The sequence below is a fragment of the Blennius ocellaris genome (genome assembly GCF_963422515.1).
Source record: "Blennius ocellaris genome assembly, chromosome: 15".
Taxonomy (NCBI): domain Eukaryota; kingdom Metazoa; phylum Chordata; class Actinopteri; order Blenniiformes; family Blenniidae; genus Blennius; species Blennius ocellaris.
In genome coordinates, this window is record NC_137664.1 from 1,235,456 (window position 1) to 1,256,027 (window position 20,572).

General features: G+C 41.3%; 1 protein-coding gene across 1 annotated transcript; it reads left to right on the top strand.

Annotated features, from left to right (window-relative positions):
• Positions 1–4,149: 4,149 nt before the first annotated feature.
• ddx54 (DEAD (Asp-Glu-Ala-Asp) box polypeptide 54) lies at positions 4,150–19,403 on the top strand. Its single transcript, XM_080509982.1, has 20 exons — positions 4,150–4,420; positions 6,149–6,275; positions 6,437–6,507; positions 8,553–8,741; positions 8,910–8,959; positions 9,582–9,623; positions 10,239–10,334; positions 10,459–10,580; positions 11,603–11,664; positions 11,739–11,870; positions 12,818–13,028; positions 13,129–13,260; positions 14,739–14,960; positions 15,072–15,145; positions 15,283–15,486; positions 16,897–17,054; positions 17,136–17,249; positions 17,333–17,443; positions 17,897–17,988; positions 18,893–19,403. Exons 1-20 carry the CDS (start codon positions 4,319–4,321, stop codon positions 19,159–19,161), a joined length of 2,580 nt encoding a protein of 859 aa, XP_080366108.1. The 5' UTR covers positions 4,150–4,318; the 3' UTR covers positions 19,162–19,403.
• The last annotated feature ends 1,169 nt before the right edge of the window (positions 19,404–20,572 follow it).

Genomic DNA, 20,572 nt, shown 5'->3' on the forward strand with positions numbered 1-20,572 from the left:
GTCCATGTCCGTCCTGCGACTCACCGTCTTCCTCCAGCGGCGGCCATCAGAACAGCCTGGACGTCCACACCGGGAGGGGGGGGGGGAGTGGGGGGATATGGGAGAGAGAGAGAGAGAGAGAGAGAGAGAGAGAGAGAGAGAGAGAGAGAGAGAGAGAGAGAGAGAGGGAGAGGAGAGAGAGAGAGAGGGAGAGAGAGGGAGAGAGAGAGAGAGAGAATATTAGATACATATAATAGAGAAACATGAAGAGTGAGAAAGAAAAGAAGCTCATTGTCTCCCGGCCGTCTAAACCTACAGCAGCTTCACTAGAAAATATTCTGAACAGTAACTTATTATTATTATTATTATTATTATTATTATTATTATTATTATTATTATATTTGTTATTATTATTATTATTATTATTATTATTATTATTATATTTGTTATTATTATTATTATTATATTATTATTATTATTTTTATTATTATTTTTATTATTATTTTTGTATTATTATAATTTTTTTATTATTATTATTGTTATTAATACATGTATTTGAAATTCTGGTTTAGTTTTTCTGAATATAATTTCACTTAGTTTCATTTAATAGATTTAATTTTTATTTATTTATTACTTATTATTATTAACAACAACAACAACAACAGCAATAATAACACTATAATTTCACTTAGTTTCATTCAATAGATAAAAAAATATGTATTTATTACTTATTATTAACAACAACAACAATATAGTTTCACTTAGTTTCATTTAATAGATTAAAAAAATATGTATTTATTACTTATTATTAACAACAACAACAATATAGTTTCACTTAGTTTCATTTAATAGATTAAAAAAATATGTATTTATTACTTATTGTTATTAACAACAACAACAACAACAACAATAATAATAATATAGTTTCACTTAGTTTCATATAATAGATTAAAAATATGTATTTATTACTTATTATTAACAACAACAACAACAACTGAAACAACAACAACAACAACAATAATAATAATAATACATTTTATTTGTATAGTGCTTTCAAGGACGTCATTTTATGACGACGCTTTACGTCGTCATAAAATCAACAAGCACAAAATGGAGCAAGATCATTAAAAAACAGCCATAAAAAAAACACGTAATAAAGGAAGATTCTTTGCACTAAGTATTATTTCACTACAGTCACTGATGTTTGAGTGTTTCCCCACAAGAAGCTCCAAAAAAACCCCAGATTCATGTGTTTTCACATGAAATCTAAAGTGTTGAGTCGAGGGTTTCGTGGTTTCACGGCCGGTTCCTCCTCCTCCTCCTCCTCCTCCTCCTCCTCCTCCTCCCATACGGCCGTTAAAACCTTCCTGAGGAGCCGCTATCAGATTTCCTGAGATTAATTCAGCCTCTGGGATGTGCAGCGTGGAGAATCGCCGCGGCAATTAGCAGGGCGGCTGCGGGTGACTCGCCCGCCTCTTTACGCCGCCGCGGCAACGGCTTAATTGGATGTTGGGACTATTTTTATAAAAAGGTCCACCGACTGAACCCACGGCCGGCTCCTCCGAGGAGCGGCTGATAAATAATTGAATTGACACAGATAGAGACGGGGAGAATGTTTAACTGTAACCCCCCCCCCCCCCCCCTATTTAAAGGCTTAGCCTCGCAAGCCATCGGCTCAATAATCTCTTAATTTAAACATTCCCACCAATCTCCACGGCTTAGCGGAGGCAGCATTTAGTCACTGACCGGTCTGTCTGTGTGTACAACTCATTGATTGGTCCATGTCTGACCTATTGCATTGAAGTGTGGGGAAATGCCTGTAAAACGTACATTAATCCAATTTTTCTTCTACAGAAAAGAGCGATTAGAGTCGCTACTGGAAGTGGTGACAGAGACCATACTAATCCTTTATTTAGACAACTAAAAACACTGAAATTTAAAGATTTAGTGGAGTATAACCTTCTAAAAAAAACCATGTTTAAAGCTCATCTGGAAATTTTACCCAACAAACTGCAAAACAGATTCGCCAAGAACTGAGGTTTTTTTTTTTACAAAACCCAGGTTTCATTTGGCCGTAATAGAAAAAATGCATCTGAATCGAAGGAGTCGGTCTGTGGAACCGTCTTGATTGTAAAATTAAAACTCCTAAATCCATTGATGTGTTTAAGAAACTTGTTAAATTATCAATGTTATAGAAATACGACACTGCGGAGGAGCAGATCAACCTTATTTATTTAAAGGGCTGTGTCATTCACACCAGAATTGAAGTAAGACCAGATTCGGGATCGGGGGCAACCTGGGGAGTACCCAACAGACATTTTCAGGCGGCTCGGCGGGCTTGCGGCTTAGCATGCCCGTTAGCATGCTAGCAAACATAGCCCGATTGAGCTGAAATTTGGTAGGTGGCCTAATGGGGGCGCTGCTGTCACAAATCACTAGCTAATTAGCTGGTTTTGACGCCGTTTTTTCAAAATAAAAGTCATAATTTTTTTTAAAAATCTTTTTTTTAATTAAAAACTTATAGTTAACCGGTCTAGAGGATCGTGCCCACCTCGACGGGCAGTCTTTCGTGAAGTCCCGTCCAATGCTGCTTGCAGCTTTAATTTATTTTGTGTTTGATGTTTTTGAAAAAAAACGGCTGCATGTGACGGCTCAGATGAACTGAACTGGAACTGTAAACGATTTTTGTGTTGATAAGGGGCAGACATTATAAGTTTTACTTCTTTCTGCTCCTTTTCATTCATATGAAATGCTGTTGTTGCATTGTTTTAAATGAATGAAATCAATAATAAAATGAAATGGAAAAAAGGAAATTAAATCTCTAAAACCTGCAAAAAAAGTGACATCGCTTACATTAAAGACCCAGAAGTCCCGTTCAAATCTCGATCTGTCACGTCTCAGACAAAATCGCCAAATAAAAGATGAAGCCTGTGACTCGTGTGCAACTGAAAGGTGAAAAACAAAGCGCGGCGAATGAAAATGGATTGAAGATTTTCCAAAGAAAGCTCATAATGTGATTATAGATAAGACACAACACACGCGAAAGGGGGTGTGGGAGTCGCTCTGAACGTATTGAATCCCATCACTTTTAGGATTCCCAACATACTGTCATTGTCGCAGATGATGTAACGGCTTCGTCATGTTGTCAATAAATACACAATGTGGGATTTTCACAAGGCTTCTGCGACTGCGTGGGCGACGTATAATAGATGGAAATCAGGTGTTAAGAAGCAACGAGGAATCCCTATACAGTCACAATTGTGTGATTTAATGTGATTATTCGGTCGCCCCACAGGCGAAGATGTAAACACTGCCCACCTTGCCTGATCTTGTTGCAAAACTTCTGCCGAAATTCACTCAAATTTCTGTACAAGGATTTTTGGACACACAACATGCAGATTTGAGGTGAAAGTGCTCGATATTCAAGATTTTCTATTCAAGCAACTCAAAGCTTTTAAACTGACCATTCAAGGTAAAGTCAATATCATATTAATCCTTTCAACAATTATTTATCTTTTTTCACATGATGTTATTAGAGTTATTATTGTTATTATTATTATATAATTCCTACTTCTAATGGCTCTGCCACTGCACCTTACTATTTATTTATCTTGCTTTTATCTCCTGCTTATTTCTAAGTGCCCATGTTCCGTTCTGTGTTTTACTTTATGTCTTATACCCAGATATTTTTATATTTTAATTTTTTTACTTTCATCACTATTCTATTGTATTTTATAATATTCGTATGTACCAGATTGCTGCAACAAAACAATTTCCCTTCGGGGATGAATAAAGTAATTATCTATCTATCTATCTATCTATCTATCTATCTATCTATCTATCTATCTATCTATCTATCTATCTATCTATCTATCTATCTATCTATCTATCTATCTAGAGGCAGATTAAAGTCACTATTTTAATACGTTTATACGAATAACTAATAATAACTGTTCCTTTAAAAGAGAATACGCATGTAAACCGAGATAAATGCGGATATTGATCAGAGAAAAGCGTCATAAAGTGTTGATGACGAGCCGCGAACACGTCGTGGTGAATCACTGTAGCTGCACTGTGACCTCCTCACCGGCAGGTGGCGACGCGGAGCCGGCGGCGCCCTGCAAACGTCACACAAAAAAAACAGGAAAAGCCGCGGAAGCAGACGAAGAAGAAGCCGCTCACACGTGTAAAGACCAACATGTCCGCTCCCCGTGTTGTTTTGGCTTAAAAACCGCGGCGGAAAAAGAAAAAAAAAACGAGTTTAGCGTCGCTTCGTCTCAAACACAAGCCGCTGTCGGGCCTCGCGCTCCGGCTGGAGGGACGCTCGCGCGGCGCGAGGATGGCTCAGAGGAAGAAGAAGCTGGTGAAGAAGAAGAGGCACGCGGACGCGGACGGCGGAGACTTCGAGCTGGCCGCTCAGATCAAAGACGACGACGACTCTGTAAGAACGTAACGTTTTGTCACGAGTAACGGGGACTCGTTTAAATACTTTACCGTCGTTAGATTACATGCTGGTACTCAGATTACCACATACCACAGGCTTTTACCGCGCCGTCACACCAGGTGGGGGTATAGCTCAGTGGTAGAGCATTTGACTGCAGATCAAGAGGTCCCCGGTTCAAATCCGGATGCCCCCTTCTTTTAACATTTATTTATCACAACAGTGGCGTTCAGATTTTACTGACAATTAAATTTAGAGCATCTGTGATGTTTAGGTTAGATGAAGCGATCGTTTAAAGCCAATTCAATGTATTTCAGCTGTATTTCTATACGCAATATTAGGCACTTGGACATTTTTTTCCCAAAATGGTTTAAAGGCATTGATATGGCTGAATAAAGCGTTCTGAAATGAAAAAAATGACACCTCATTTGTTGAAATCGGACAATCCAAACCAGAGTTATGGTATTTTCAAGGACGCAATTATCGCTAATTTAAGGAAAATGCATTAGAGCAATAATAGAAAACTGGGATCTGAGTTTATTGTAGTCTTTGCACAGCTGTTAATCTGGAAATAATAAAGATAAATTCATCATTTCCATTTTGAGCCCTTCATTTTACTAAATTTTAATTCAATTTATTAATATTTTGTACATATCTGCCCAAATATATATATATGTATGAATATTGTGGTTCCTACCTTTTCATTCTATGATAATAGTTTTCTAAATTATTTTGCATTATAAGCAAGATTTATCAAAATGTTGAACGGAAATACAATGAAAAGTTTGCTGTACATTTGTACATCATGTTCACTTCCTGCCGGGATGAAAACTTCAGAGAATGAAGTTTATTCACGATATAACATAACTTCAGGTTGCACTTTGATGAGCAGATGCAGTATTTTGTACGTGAAACTCGCCTATATTTTCGAAAATCCCAAAAGTTTGGAAGTAAGGGGGGGCGTATTTTCATAAAGTAAAACAGCGGGAGATTCGGTATCGAGCGGCGAATCAAAAAATGGCGGAAAGTGATGAAGATGATGCAGAGCTAGCCAGCGTTAAAAAATGATGACGTCATCGTGACGTTGAATTAGATTTTTAATTAGAGCATCAGTGATGTTTAGGTTAGATGAAGCAATCGTTTAAAGTCAATTTAATGTATTTCAGCTGTATTTCCATACGCAATATATATAAAAACACCATATATACGACTGACGCCCTGTATTCTTGTCCTTATGAACATAATATAATGTCGAGTCGTAAAATAAAGGCTTATTATTCATTGTAAATTCTCCTCATTGTCTAGTTTGTAAAAAAAAAAGAGTGTTTATTATCCTTTAATATTCTTAATTTCATATTATCGTGAGAGATGATCTGACGTGTGTGACGTTGGACACAATAATTAATCCGGATTAAGCAGAATTCTCGACAGTTTTACAACAAAGTGAAACTTTAAAGTGTAAATTCAAAGATTATTATAGGATTATTTCACCAGTCCAGCCACTCGAGAAGAAAGTGTAGTAGTAGTAGCATTAAGTAGTATTTAATAATCTACATTGCACCATTTAAAGTCTATTCTTTCAAAGTTTCCGTGTGTTTATGGGAGAACTAAAACCTATTTTGCTCCGTGTATTTATATTTATTTTTAGCAGCCCTGAAAACCGATCTCGGAGGAACTATTGAACGTGAAACCTGGAGATGATGTTTGTGTTTGTGCGTCTCCCTGCAGCCGGGCAGGAAGCTCCCCCGCTTCCCCGCCGCCACGGACGGGATGTCGGACGTGGAGCCGGACACCCGGGAGCTGGTCCGCGCTCAGAACAAGAAGAAGAAGAAGTCCGGAGGATTTCAGTCCATGGGTGAGTCGCGTGTTTCGAAAAATCCAAATTACAGCACCGGCGATAATGATTTTTTTTTTACCTGTTTTTTAGCGGCAACCCGTAACCGCAATGATTGGTTTTTTAATAAACATGTAAACATTGACTGGTCCTCACCCTTGATGGTCCTGCTGTGCCTCCAGGTCTCAGTTACCCCGTTTACAAGGGCGTCATGAAGAAGGGCTACAAGGTCCCGACCCCCATCCAGAGAAAGGTCCGTCTCACTCGCCTCCAGGGCTGCTGCATTATGGGAAAATTGTTGTTTACACCATTGTCTTTGAATTTGGAACAGCATTTAGTGAATGTGTTGTTTTTTTGTTTTTTTTAAAGACTCTCCTGTTGAATATATAAAAATATCTTGTAATGTAGTCGTAAAAAATAAACTTTTGTACAAGAAAAAAAAAAAAAAGAAGAAAGTTCAACATAAATACATTGAGAAATTGTTCCAAAATAAAATGCTGGAGGAAACGCTGATTAAAAACTGGCTGCACCTCGTTTGTCAGGGAAAACGGAAAAGCTTTCCGGGTGTCCATTTATGTGACAACTGGACATTAAAATCACAAAGTCTTTGAAGTCTTTGAAGTCTTTGAATTTAAAACAGCATTTATTGAACATGTTTTTTAAAAACTGAAAAGACTCCTGTTAAATATATATAAAAATATATTGTAATGTCGTAGTAAAAAATAAACTTTTGTACAAGAAATTAAAAAAAAAGAAAGAAAGTTCAACATAAATACTTTGATAAATTGTTCCAAAATAAAATGCTGGAGGAAACGCTGGTTAAAAACTGGCTGCACCTCGTTTCTCAGGGAAAACGGAAAAGCTTTCTGGGTGTCCATTTATGTGACAACTGGACATTAAAATCACAAAGTCTTTGAAGTCTTTGAAGTCTTTGAATTTAAAACAGCATTTATTGAACATGTTTTTTAAAAACTGAAAAGACTCCTGTTAAATATATATAAAAATATATTGTAATGTCGTAGTAAAAAATAAACTTTTGTACAAGAAATAAAAAAAAAGAAAGAAAGTTCAACATAAATACATTGAGAAATTGTTCCAAAATAAAATGCTGGAGGAAACGCTGGTTAAAAACTGGCTGCACCTCGTTTCTCAGGGAAAACGGAAAAACTTTCTGGGTGTCCATTTATGTGACAACTGGACATTAAAATCACAAAGTCTTTGAAGTCTTTGAATTTAAAACAGCATTTATTGAACATGTTTTTTAAAAACTGAAAAGACTCCTGTTAAATATATATAAAAATATATTATAATGTCGTAGTAAAAAATAAACTTTTGTACAAGAAATAAAAAAAAAAAAGAAAGTTCAACATAAATACTTTGATAAATTGTTCCAAAATAAAATGCTGGAGGAAACGCTGGTTAAAAACTGGCTGCACCTCGTTTGTCAGGGAAAACGGAAAAGCTTTCTGGGTGTCCATTTATGTGACAACTGGACATTAAAATCATTAAAGTCTTTGAAGTCTTTGAAGTCTTTGAATTTAAAACAGCATTTATTGAACATGTTTTTTAAAAACTGAAAAGACTCCTGTTAAATATATATAAAAATATATTGTAATGTCGTAGTAAAAAATAAACTTTTGTACAAGAAATAAAAAAAAAAGAAAGAAAGTTCAACATAAATACTTTGATAAATTGTTCCAAAATAAAATGCTGGAGGAAACGCTGGTTAAAAACTGGCTGCACCTCATTTCTCAGGGAAAACGGAAAAGCTTTCTGGGTGTCCATTTATGTGACAACTGGACATTAAAATCACAAAGTCTTTGAAGTCTTTGAAGTCTTTGAATTTAAAACAGCATTTATTGAACATGTTTTTTAAAAACTGAAAAGACTCCTGTTAAATATATATAAAAATATATTGTAATGTCGTAGTAAAAAATAAACTTTTGTACAAGAAATAAAAAAAAAAGAAAGAAAGTTCAACATAAATACTTTGATAAATTGTTCCAAAATAAAATGCTGAAACATCTGAGATTTAAAAAAAATCCCAACAATCTTATCCGCTTCCAAAAAAAGTTGAAAATCAAAAAATTAGCATTTTTTTATTAAAATTTTAATACAAAGTTGAAACATCTGGCGGAGCAGGGCTGGACGACGTCTCTCGTTTCTCTGTGGGGAAAAAAAAAACAGATTTTCACTTTTTTTGTGAAGCGCATGAGGTTTTGTCTTCCCCTCCTCCTCCTCCTCCGTCGTTCCCCCTCCACCACTCCTCCACTGACTCTCCCTCCTCCTCCCCGGCAGACCGTCCCCGTCATCCTGGACGGGAAGGACGTGGTGGCCATGGCCCGCACCGGCAGCGGCAAGACGGCCGCCTTCCTGGTGCCCATGTTCGAGAAGCTGAAGGCCCCCCAGGCCAAGACGGGGGCCCGGGCCCTGGTCCTCACCCCCACCAGGGAGCTGGCCCTGCAGACCATGAAGTTCACCAAAGAGGTGGGGCGGAGGGGAAGAAGGGAAACCTGCTCCCGTCTCCGTATGGCTGCAGTCTCACCTTCCTCTTGTCCCTCTTGTCCCTCTTGTCTTGTCCCTCATGTCCCTCTTGTCCTCTTGTCCCTCTTGTCCTCGTGTCCCTCTTGTCCTCGTGTCCCTCTTGTCCTGCAGCTCGGCAGATTCACCGGCCTGAAGACAGCGCTGATCCTCGGGGGGGACAGGTGTGTGTGTGTGTATGTGTGTGTGTCTGTCTGTCTGTCTGTCTGTCTGTCTGTGTGTGTGTGTGTGTGTGTGTGTGTGTGTGTGTGTGGTTTAGTTTGTGTTTGTGTGTTTTTGTTTATTTGTGTGTGGTTTAGTTTGTGTTTGTGTTTTTGTGGGTGTGTTTGTTTTTGTGTTTGTGTGTTTTTGTTTATTTGTGTGTTTGTGTGGGGGGGGTTAGTTTGTGTTTTTGGGTTTGTGTGTGTGTGTTTATTTGTGTGTGGTTTAGTTGGTGTTTTTGTGTTTGTGTGTTTTTGTTTATCTGTGTGGTGTGGTTTAGTTTGTGTTTTTGCGTTTGTTTTTGTGTTTTTGTTTATTTGTGTGTGTGGTTTAGTTTTTGTGTTTGTGTTTTTGTGTGGGTGTGTTTGTTTTTGAGTGTGTGTGTTTTTGTCTATTTGTGTGTGGTTTAGTTTATGTTTGTGTGTTTTTGCGTTTGTGTTTGTGTTTTTGTGTGGGTGTGTTTGTTTTTGTGTTTTGGTTTATTTGTGTGTGTGTGGTTTGCGTTTGTGTGTTATTGTGTATTTTAGTGCAGTTTAGTTTGTGTGCGTGCATGTGTGTGTGTCTAACTTGTCCTCTGTCCTCCAGGATGGACGATCAGTTCGCGGCGCTCCATGAAAACCCCGACATGTAAGTGTTTGTTTTTAGTCCAGCAGACGAACACGAAACTCATCAATCAACTTTCCCTCCAGTTTTACTGTCAAATATTAAGTTTCCAGCTCTTTTAAGATAAAATATTGATTCAGTCTGAGGAGTTTCACTAATTCTCCCTCCTGCTGTTGCTTTAATGCAAAAAAAAACCTCACATTAATTCACTTTGAGATAAATTAGTGACATAATAACCTTACAATGTAAAGTTCTTGTGTGATGGAACATTTCCACAAAAACCAAACAATTACTATTGAAAATTCACTACAATCTCAACATGAAGCCAATTTTAATTAGGGGAAGTTTTCTAGACATTTCACTGTATTTTAAACCAGCAGGTTTCATTAAACGTGGCTTTATGTTGAGATTGTAGTGATTCTCCACTGTAATTGTTTGGTTTTTGTGAAAATATTCAGATTTTACTTGGATCCAAATAAGCTTCACATTGAGTTTTAATGCAAAAAAAACAACTAGTGCGCCCCCCAGTGGAAGAATTAGAGAAACTATATTCAAGTCATATTTCCATAGTAAATGCAATCGACCCTCTTTTGGGTCGAATTTGTACTAATTCTAGTTTTGTCCTCTGCTGTTGTTCAGAATCATCGGGACGCCGGGGCGTCTCATGCACGTGGTGACGGAGATGGACCTGAAGCTGCACTCGGTGGAGTACGTGGTCTTCGACGAGGCCGACAGGTGAGAGGGGGGGGGGGGGGGTGGGGGGGGGGGGGGGAGGAGTGGGGGTGAAATCTCCGGGCGTAGATCCGTCCGCTCCAGGTGTGAGGTGTTAAGTCGTTAACGCCCGGCGTCTCCCTCGCAGGCTGTTTGAGATGGGATTCGCCGAGCAGCTCCAGGAGATCATCAGGCGGCTCCCCGACACCCGGCAGACGCTGCTGTTCTCCGCCACGCTGCCCAAACTGCTGGTGGAGTTCGCCAGAGCCGGTGAGGACGGCCAGCTGCCAACATCTGGTTCTTACTGCCCGGTGGATTCATTCAGTCTGGTTGTCTGGTGACGGTGTTCTCGCTTTGCTAGTGATTACAGGGGATCCTTTTCTAGTGTGTGTGTGTGTGTGGGTGTTTTTGTTTGTGTTTGTTTGTGTGTGTTTTTGTTTATTTGTGTTTGTTTGTGTGTTTTCGTGTTTGTGTGTGTGTGTTTTTGTTTATTTGTTTGTGTGGTTTTGTTTGTGTTTTTGTTTATGTTTGTGTGTGTTTGTTTATTTGTGTTTGTGTGTGTGTTTTTGTTTATTTGTGTTTGTGTGTGGTTTAGTTTGTGTTTTTGTGTGTGTGTTTGTTTTTGTGTGTTTTTGTTTATTTATTTGTGTGTGTGTGGTTTAGTTTGTGTTTTTGTGTGTGTGTGTTTGTTTTTCGTTTGTGTGTTTTTGTTTTTCTGTGTGTGGTTTAGTTTGTGTTTGTGTGTTTTTGTGGGTGTTTGTGTGTTTTTGTTTATTTGTGTTTGTGTGTGGTTTAGTTTGTGTTTTTGTGTGTGTGTTTGTTTTTGTGTGTTTTTTGTTTATTTGTGTGTGTGTGTGGTTTAGTTTGTGTTTTTGTGTTTGTGTGTTTTTGTTTATTTGTGTGTGTTGTGGTTTAGTTTGTGTTTTTGTGTGTGTGTGTTTGTTTTTCCGTTTGTGTGTTTTTGTTTATCTGTGTGTGTGTGTGGTTTAGTTTGTGTTTTTGTGTTTGTGTGTTTTTGTTTATTTGTGTGTGGTTTAGTTTGTCTTTGTGTGTTTTTGTGGGTGTTTGTGTGTTTTTGTTTATTTGTGTGTGGTTTAGTTTGTGTGCGTGCGCAGTTTCATTACAAAAGCAAAACAAAATGCAGCACCAACTAGTGGCCCGACACGTGAACTCCAATCCTAGCGTATCCGTCGTTTCCATGGTAACGGGCGCGGTTTCCATGGTAACGGCCGCGGCTTCCAGAACGCCGCCGTGTCTCTTTCCCTGTGAGCTGAACAGCCGTGACGTTGCAGGTCTGACTGAGCCGGTGCTGATCCGCCTGGACGTGGACTCTAAACTCAGCGAGCTGATCAAGGTACAGGACGACGAGCAGAACCCAGAGTGAACCTAGAGCTGGTTCTAATAGAACCCCCCCCCCTCCTCCTCCAGCTGGCGTTCTTCCACCTGCGTATCGACGACAAGCCGGCGCTGCTGCTGCACCTGCTGAGGAACGTGGTGAAGCCTCAGGAGCAGACGGTCGTCTTCACCGCCACCAAGCACCACGTGGAGTATCTGAAGGAGGTGAGGGGAACCTGACGGAACCACAGAAGAAGAACCTCCACGATGTGACTGGGAGAACCTTCAGGAAGTTACTAGGAACTCTGGATAACTTAACTTTTTATAACTTATTGCTAGGAACCCTGAATAACTTACCATTAACTTATGATAATTTACTAGGAATCTATAATAACTTACTATTAACTTATAATAACTTACTTGGAATCTGTAATAACTTACTAGGAATCTGTAATAACTTACTAGGAATCTGTAATAACTTACTATTAACTTATTGTAACTTATTATTAGGAACCAAGAATAACTTATTAACTTATTATAACTTACAAAGAATCTAGAATCACTTACGAGGAACCCTGAATAAGTTACTGTTAACTTATAATAACTTACTATTAACTTAGAATAACTTACTAGGAATCTATAATAACTTACTATTAACTTATGATAACTTATTACTAGGAACCCTGAATAACTTACTATTAACTTATGATAATTTACAAAGAACCGAGAACAACTTATTATCAACTTATAATAAGTTACTAGGAATCTATAGTAACTTACTATTAACTTATAATAACTTACTAGGAATGTATAGTAACTTACTATTAACTTATAATAACTTACTAGGAATGTATAGTAACTTACTATTAACTTATAATAACTTACTAGGAATGTATAGTAACTTACTATTAACTTATAATAACTTACTAGGAATGTATAGTAACTTACTATTAACTTATAATAACTTACTAGGAATGTATAGTAACTTACTATCAACTTATAATAACTTACTAGGAACCTAGAATAAGTCAATGTAGAAACTTTGGAACTGTAGGAACCTTCAAGAAGTAACTGAAGAACCACTAGCTAAATTTGTTCGTACTTTGAGTCTTGCTCCGGATGTGTTTGTTGTTTTGTTTATTTGTTGTCGTTGTTGTTGTTGTGCTGAGCAGCTGCTGACGTCGGAAGGCGTGGAGTGTTCCTACATCTACAGCGCCCTGGACCAGACGGCCAGGAAGATCAACATCGGGAAGTTTGTGCACCGGAAGGCCATGGTGCTGATCGTGACGGACGTGGCGGCTCGCGGTATCGACATCCCCCTGCTGGACAACGTCATCAACTACAACTTCCCCTCCAAAGCCAAGCTCTTCCTGCACAGAGTCGGTCGGTCGCTCGGTTTCGAAACGCAGCATTTCCTCTGCGAGTGAGCGGAAGTGTCCGTGACCATGACCCCGGCTGCCGCCGCCGCTCCCTCCCCTCTCAGGTCGCGTGGGCCGAGCCGGTCGCAGCGGCGCCACCTACAGCATGGTGTGTCCGGACGAGATGCCCCTCGTCTACGACCTGCACCTCTTCCTGGGACGGCCCGTCCAGCTGGCAGCGCCGGGACACACGCAAGGTAGGCGACGAACCCGCGGGATAACCAGGAAGGTCATGCCTCGAAGAACAGGTCCCAGGTCGTCTCCATGGCAACAGGTTCCCGAAGAGGCATAGAGAGGACCGACTGTAAGGGGTACTTTGAGTGAGATGGCGTTCCGTTGTGACCTGAACCAAACCAGACTATCGGCCTGTACTGGAAGAACTCACGATAAGTACTTTAGGAACCGTCTAAAAGTAACCGGAGGAACATTTTAGCCAATGTCAACTTTATTTAAATACCGCGACCCGGCGCCCTCTATTGGCCAGTCGCCACTGTGGAGGTCCCGTCTGAAAGAACCGTCTCAAAGGAACCATCGAAACGTGACTTTAGGAACCGTCTGAACGTGACTTTAGGAACCGTCTGAACGTGCCTTTAGGAACCGTCTGAACGGGACTTTAGATACCGTCTGAACGTGACTTTAGGAACCGTCTGAACGTGACTTTAGGAACCGTCTGAACGTGACTTTAGGAACCGTCTGAATGTGACTTTAGATACCTTCTGAACGGGACTTTAGGAACCGTCTGAACGTGACTTTAGGAACCGTCTGAACGTGACTTTAGATACCGTCTGAACGTGACTTTAGATACCGTCTGAACGTGACTCTAGGAACCGTCTGAACGGGACTTTAGATACCGTCTGAACGGGACTTTAGATACCGTCTGAACGGGACTTTAGATACCGTCTGAACGGGACTTTAGATACCGTCTGAACGTGACTTTAGATACCGTCTGAACGGGACTTTAGATACCGTCTGAACGGGACTTTAGATACCGTCTGAACGTGACTTTAGATACCGTCTGAACGGGACTTTAGATACCGTCTGAACGTGACTCTAGGAACCGTCTGAACGTGACTTTAGATACCGTCTGAACGGGACTTTAGATACCGTCTGAACGGGACTTTAGATACCGTCTGAACGGGACTTTAGATACCGTCTGAACGTGACTTTAGATACCGTCTGAACGGGACTTTAGATACCGTCTGAACGGGACTTTAGATACCGTCTGAACGGGACTTTAGATACCGTCTGAACGGGACTTTAGATACCGTCTGAACGGGACTCTAGGAACCGTCTGAACGTGACTTTAGATACCGTCTGAACGGGACTTTAGATACCGTCTGAACGGGACTTTAGATACCGTCTGAACGTGACTTTAGGAACCGTCTGAACGTGACTTTAGGAACCGTCTGAACGTGACTTTAGATACCGTCTGAACGGGACTTTAGATACCGTCTGAACGGGACTTTAGATACCGTCTGAACGGGACTTTAGATACCGTCTGAACGGGACTTTAGATACCGTCTGAACGGGACTTTAGATACCGTCTGAACGGGACTTTAGGAACCTTCTAAACATAGTTTAAAGAACCTCCTAAAACAGACTTTAGGAACCTTTTAAACCGAGTCTAAGGAACCGTCTAAAAAGCGAGGGCTGATGTCGTGTCTTCCTGCTCCAGAGTCGGACGGCGTGTTCGGCCGGGTCCCTCAGAGCATCCTGGACGACGAAGCTGCTCACCTGATCACGGCTCACGAGAACTCCCTGGACCTGCAGAACATGCAGCGCGTCTCGGAGAACGCCTACAAGCAGTACCTGAAGTCCCGGCCCAACCCGTCCTCGGAGTCCATCCGGCGGGTGAAGAACCTGGACGTGTCCAACATGGCCGTCCACCCGGTCCTGGGTCAGTTCCACTGAGGAGACCTTCTTCTTGAGTAGCGCCGCCTGCGTGCGCCAGGTGGCGCTAGTGAGTCGGCGTCTCAAAAGGTTTTAACGGGATCGTTGTGGGTTTCAGGGTCGGGTTTGGAGAAGGTGGAACTGGAACGTCTTCAAATCGTTGACGCCATTAAAGTCTACAAGTCCAAATCCGTGAGTTCCGTGTAGAGGATCGGTTGTTTTGCCGCCGTGTGGCGGCGACGCGTAATCAAACGTGACGTTGCCCCCCCTCCTCCTCCCCCTCCCCCTCCCCCTCCTCCTCCCCCCTCCCCCTCCCCCCCTCCCCACAGACCATCTTTGAAATCAACTCCAGCAGTAAGACTCCGGCCAGCGAGGTGATGCGAGCCAAGCGCTCCAGGGACGCGCGCCTCGTGGACAAATTCAACCAGCAGAGGGACGACGTGTCGGCGGAGGACCGGCGTCCGCCGACCCTCCGTCCGGCCGCCGCGGCGGAGCAGGAGGACGAAGACGAGGAGGACGAGGAGGACTTGCAGGTAATAAACACGGATTAGATGATGAAATCCTCAAAAAAAAAGACACGACTCCAAATGACGACTGACGAGCCTAAATATCAAGTAATTCAATGTAAACGTTCATATTGAAGTTCCAGTGATTCACGTCGCTAATGTGAGTTTGTGATGTCATACTTTTCTTTACAATGAAATCCAGCGGTTCAGGTGTGAAAAGCTTCTTAAATATTAAGTTTGAGGACATTTTAAGTTGTAACTGCTTTCAAATTCTGATATTATTATATTATTATTATAAGTTTACATCTAAATCTCTCATAAAGCGTTTTAAATAGTGACCAATAATTGAAGTTTACAATGATGACAAAATATTTCTCAAGTGATCCTGATTCTGTAAAATATCCCGATTCAAGGCTGCTACTTTCTTATTATTATTACTGCTACTTTATTATTATTACTGCTACTTTGTTCTTATTACTGCGGGTTAATTGATACTTTATTATTATTATTGATACTTTATTGATACTTTGTTATTATTATTACTGCTACTTTATTAATACTTTATTATTACTGCTACTTTATTATTGTTACTGCTACTTTATTATTATTACTGCTACTTTGTTCTTATTACTGCGGGTTTAATTGATACTTTATTATTATTATTGATACTTTATTGATACTTTGTTATTATTATTACTGCTACTTTATTAATACTTTATTATTACTGCTACTTTATTATTGTTACTGCTACTTTATTATTATTACTGCTACTTTGTTCTTATTACTGCGGGTTTAATTGATACTTTATTATTATTATTGATACTTTATTGATACTTTGTTATTATTATTACTGCTACTTTATTAATACTTTATTATTACTGCTACTTTATTATTGTTACTGCTACTTTATTGATACTTTATTATTATTATTGATACTTTATTGATACTTTATTATTATTATTATTATTGATACTTTATTGATGCTTTATTATTATTACTGCTACTTTATTAATACTTTATTATTATCACTGCTACTTTATTGAAGCTTTTTAACTATGACTGCTAGTTTTTATATTTTTTAATGATTACTTAATTATTTTTTTTTTTACGTTTCATACTTGACAGTCACTGTAATAACAATCCAACTTGGTGGTTTTATTTTGACAGTCACCATAATATACCAACTTGGTAGATTTATTTTGACAGTCTCTGTAATAACAATCCAACTTGGTGGTTTTATTTTGACAGTCACCATAATAACAATTTAATTTGGTAGTTTTATTTAACTTTTCTTTGCAAGCTTGATGACATCATCATTTGATGGAGACGCCCTCGGCCCGGAACTGAAGACCCCCGTCACTTTAAACGATTGCCACGTAGACGCCGTCCCACAACGTTCCTCTTTAGACTTCATGCAGTTCCCCTTGCCTCCACCAGGGGGTGTTCTCACAGGTGATGGGCGGCAAGAGGAAAGGTTCACACGACTACGACTACGACCACACGAGGAAGAAGAGCAGGAAGAAGAGCCGGCCGGCGGGGAAAGACGAGGAGTTCTACATCCCCTACAGGCCCAAAGACTTCAACTCCGAGAGAGGGTGAGTCCCCAAACCCCACGTTAACCCGCGGCAGCGGCGGAGTGAAGACGTCTTCACGCCGCCGTCCCTCTGCGTCCTCAGGCTGAGTCTGGGAGGGGACGGGACGGCGTTCGAGCAGCAGGCGTCCTCGGCCGTCCTCGACCTGATGGGGGACGAAGGCGACCGACTCAACCAGCACAAGAAGATGATGAAATGGTGAGAAGACGACGGTGGTTTCTCTCTCGCCGACGCCGCCGCGGTTCCAACGCTTATGGTTGTTTTTTTTTTTTCTTCTTCAGGGATCGAAAAAAGAAGCGCTTCGTGAGGGAGAGCGGGAAGGAGGACCAGAAGAAGAAGATCCGGACGGAGAGCGGCCAGGTCATCAGAGCCAAGAGCAGCAGGAAGAACTTGTATCCTTCAACTGAATTCACAGTGCAGTTCCTGCTCCGGCCACTAGGAGGTGCAGGATCTCAAGAGGAGGTGTAATCATAATAATGTTAAGAAGGTTTTACATGCTTTTAATGTGACACAATCACCTTTTCTGTTGAAATAACAAATCATATGAAGAGAAAACTGTTGAATTTTCTTAAGTGGAGGTAAAAATAAACCAAAACTTAGTATTTAATAGTAATTTCTTATATTTTCTTCCAGCTCTGCTTGGAAAAAAAGCTAGGAAATGCATCACTTTCCTCACAATACAGGTTTCATCCTAAAAGCTGCAGGAATAGAAGCTTTTATTTTAAACTCCTATTTAAAGAAAAAAAAAAAAAAAAAAAAAAATATATATATATATATATATCGAGAGCTGTGTTTCCACATCACGTTGCGCCGTCCTTCCTGTTGTTCACTTAACGACACTTCAGTTATGAGGAGTGGAAGAAGAAGTATAAGATCGATGATGGAGGATCTGATGGAGAGACTGGAGGAGGAGGAGGAGGAGGAGGAGGAAGGAGAGGTGAGACTTCAGTTCATCTTCACTTTCTTTTAACCTTCATATAATCGCTTTTGTTCGAGATGCTCTCGTTTTTCTCCTTTGGCCTCGTCCTTCAAAATGTTAGGTCGTCAGACACATAGACGTAAAACACTAGAAGCCTCACGGCGCCGCCATCTTGGAGAGGTCTCCCCGCTGGTGCTGAACATAAAGATCCCTGTCCTGTGGAAGAGATAATGAACTATCTGACCCGAGGAACAAAAACACAACACAATAACCCTCCATAACCTCTGGCAACACACAACCTGAACTCCCATCATGCCCTGCAGCAACCAACTCCCTGATCGCTAACAATACTCTTCGCCACTAGAGGGCAGCACAGAACTTTGCCGGTGTAATGTAAAGTGACAGACGTCAGTGTGGTTCATCTCCACCTCCTGCTACCATCTTGTATCAAAGTACTGTGTCAGTGACAGTGATGGAGAAGTTTTTGAAAACCAGGATCTCAGCTCTTCATCCATCAGGTCCAGGTTTCACACTGAGGGAGGCACTATTAAAAAAAAGTCCTTGCTTTCTGGATTTACTGGATTCCTGTTGATAAAACTTTGATGAGAAAGACTTTGATGTCTTTGATGAGAATTACTTTGATGTATTTGATGAGAATGACTTTATATTGTTAATAGAGGCTGCAGAGTTTAACATTTCCGGGTGGTGGTGGTGTGACTCCAGAGTTTTCCAAACAAAAAAGTGTGTCTTGGCTCAAAAAAGGTTGAACGGGGGACCTCTCCAAGATGGCCGCTCTGTAGGCACGTCCCAGGCGGCGCCGTGAGGCTTCTAGTGTTTTATATCTACGGTCCGACGTCATGAAACGTATATTTCCTCCGTCTCTACCGCGGTCTCACGGTTCCCCCCCCCCCCCCTCCTGCAGGTCGCGGTCGTGGCCGTCGAGGTCCTAGCGCGGCGGCGGGGGCGCCGCAGACGACGGCGGGCGGCGGCGGCGCCGGCAGGGTTCGCTCGGAGCTGAAGAGCAGCCAGCAGATCCTGAAGCAGCGCAAGCAGAAGCGGAAGCAGCAGTTCGTCCAGGGCGGCGGCGTGAAGAAGCTCCGCGCCAAGAACCAGCGGTTCGCCGGCGACGTCAAGAGGTCGGGATTCGGACGCGGCGGCCAGAAGAAGGGCAAGATGAGGAAGAAGCTGTGAGGAGACGGAGGGACGGAGGGATGGAGGGACGGAGGAAGTCTTTCTGGTCACTTCGTCCCAAAACTGACGGCCGAACTGGACTTTTGTGTTTCAGTCAAAGTTTGAGGACTTAAAAAGTATTTGTTTATTCTAATGATGAAATACAGACGTGAAAAAAGACGTGTTCTGTGTCTTTACTTGCAGCAATTAGACCTAAAATAACATCTTATCTTGATTTTGTTTTTGTTTTTTTATTTCAAACAGGCTCCGGATTAAAAAACAAAAAGACTTGGGGGGGGGGGGGGGGATTATTCTAATTTGTTTAAAGGTAGATCCAAGTTTCAGGTTGTTTAACTCTTCTTCTCTTGTTTAAAGGAGGTGGAGTTGCGCTAGCGCCATCTGCTGGTCGTTTGCATGCAGAACGTTTGTTAATAAATTCAATAAATAGAAGATAAATAAAATTTCATGATCTTTAATTTTGTAATTTAATTTACCTGGTTGATGGTTAATGGGTGTTGATGGTCGTTGCTGGTTGATGGGTGTTGATGGTTGATGGTCGTTGCTGGTTGATGGGTGTTGATGGTTGATGGTCGTTGCTGGTTGATGGGTGTTGATGGTTGCTGGTTGATTCTGGTTGATGGTCGTTGCTGGTTGATGGGTGTTGATGGTTGATGGTCGTTGCTGGTTGATGGGTGTTGATGGTTGCTGGTTGATGCTGGTTGATGGTCGTTGCTGGTTGATGGGCGTTGATGGTTGCTGGTTGATGGTCGTTGCTGGTTGATGGGTGTTGATGGTTGCTGGTTGATGGTCATTGCTGGTTGATGGGTGTTGATGGTTGCTGGTTGATGGTCGTTGCTGGTTGATGGGTGTTGATGGTTGATGGTCGTTGCTGGTTGATGGGTGTTGATGGTTGCTGGTTGATGCTGGTTGATGGTCGTTGCTGGTTGATGGGTGTTGATGGTTGCTGGTTGATGGTCATTGCTGGTTGATGGGCGTTGATGGTTGCTGGTTGATGGGCGTTGATGGTTGCTGGTTGATGGTCGTTGCTGGTTGATGGGTGTTGATGGTTGCTGGTTGATGCTGGTTGATGGTCGTTGCTGGTTGATGGGTGTTGATGGTTGCTGGTTGATGCTGGTTGATGGTCGTTGCTGGTTGATGGGCGTTGATGGTTGCTGGTTGATGCTGGTTGATGGTCGTTGCTGGTTGATGGGTGTTGATGGTTGATGGGTGTTGCCAACCACAGCTCCACTGCACTGCCTTGAAAGATTCCATTGCAGTGAAAACATCTGTTTTATTTTGACGTTTTCATTCCAGAAGATGTTTAGAAAAGGACGTAGTTTCCACGTTGGGCCACTAGAGGATGCTGTTGTTTGCCTCGGGCCTTTTTCAAAATGTCAGCGACTTGAAAACGGAAACTCAAAACGCAGCGGAG

What these genes read in the sequence shown, in the direction of transcription:
- ddx54 (XM_080509982.1), top strand. Translation starts at nt 4,319, where the DNA reads ATGGCTCAGAGGAAGAAGAAGCTGGTGAAGAAGAAGAGGCACGCGGAC. An exon ending in CGGAGGATTTCAGTCCATGG is followed by an intron (nt 6,276 to 6,436) that starts GTGAGTCGCGTG and finishes CTGTGCCTCCAG; the next exon opens with GTCTCAGTTACCCCGTTTAC. An exon ending in AAGTCTACAAGTCCAAATCC is followed by an intron (nt 15,146 to 15,282) that starts GTGAGTTCCGTG and finishes CCCTCCCCACAG; the next exon opens with ACCATCTTTGAAATCAACTC.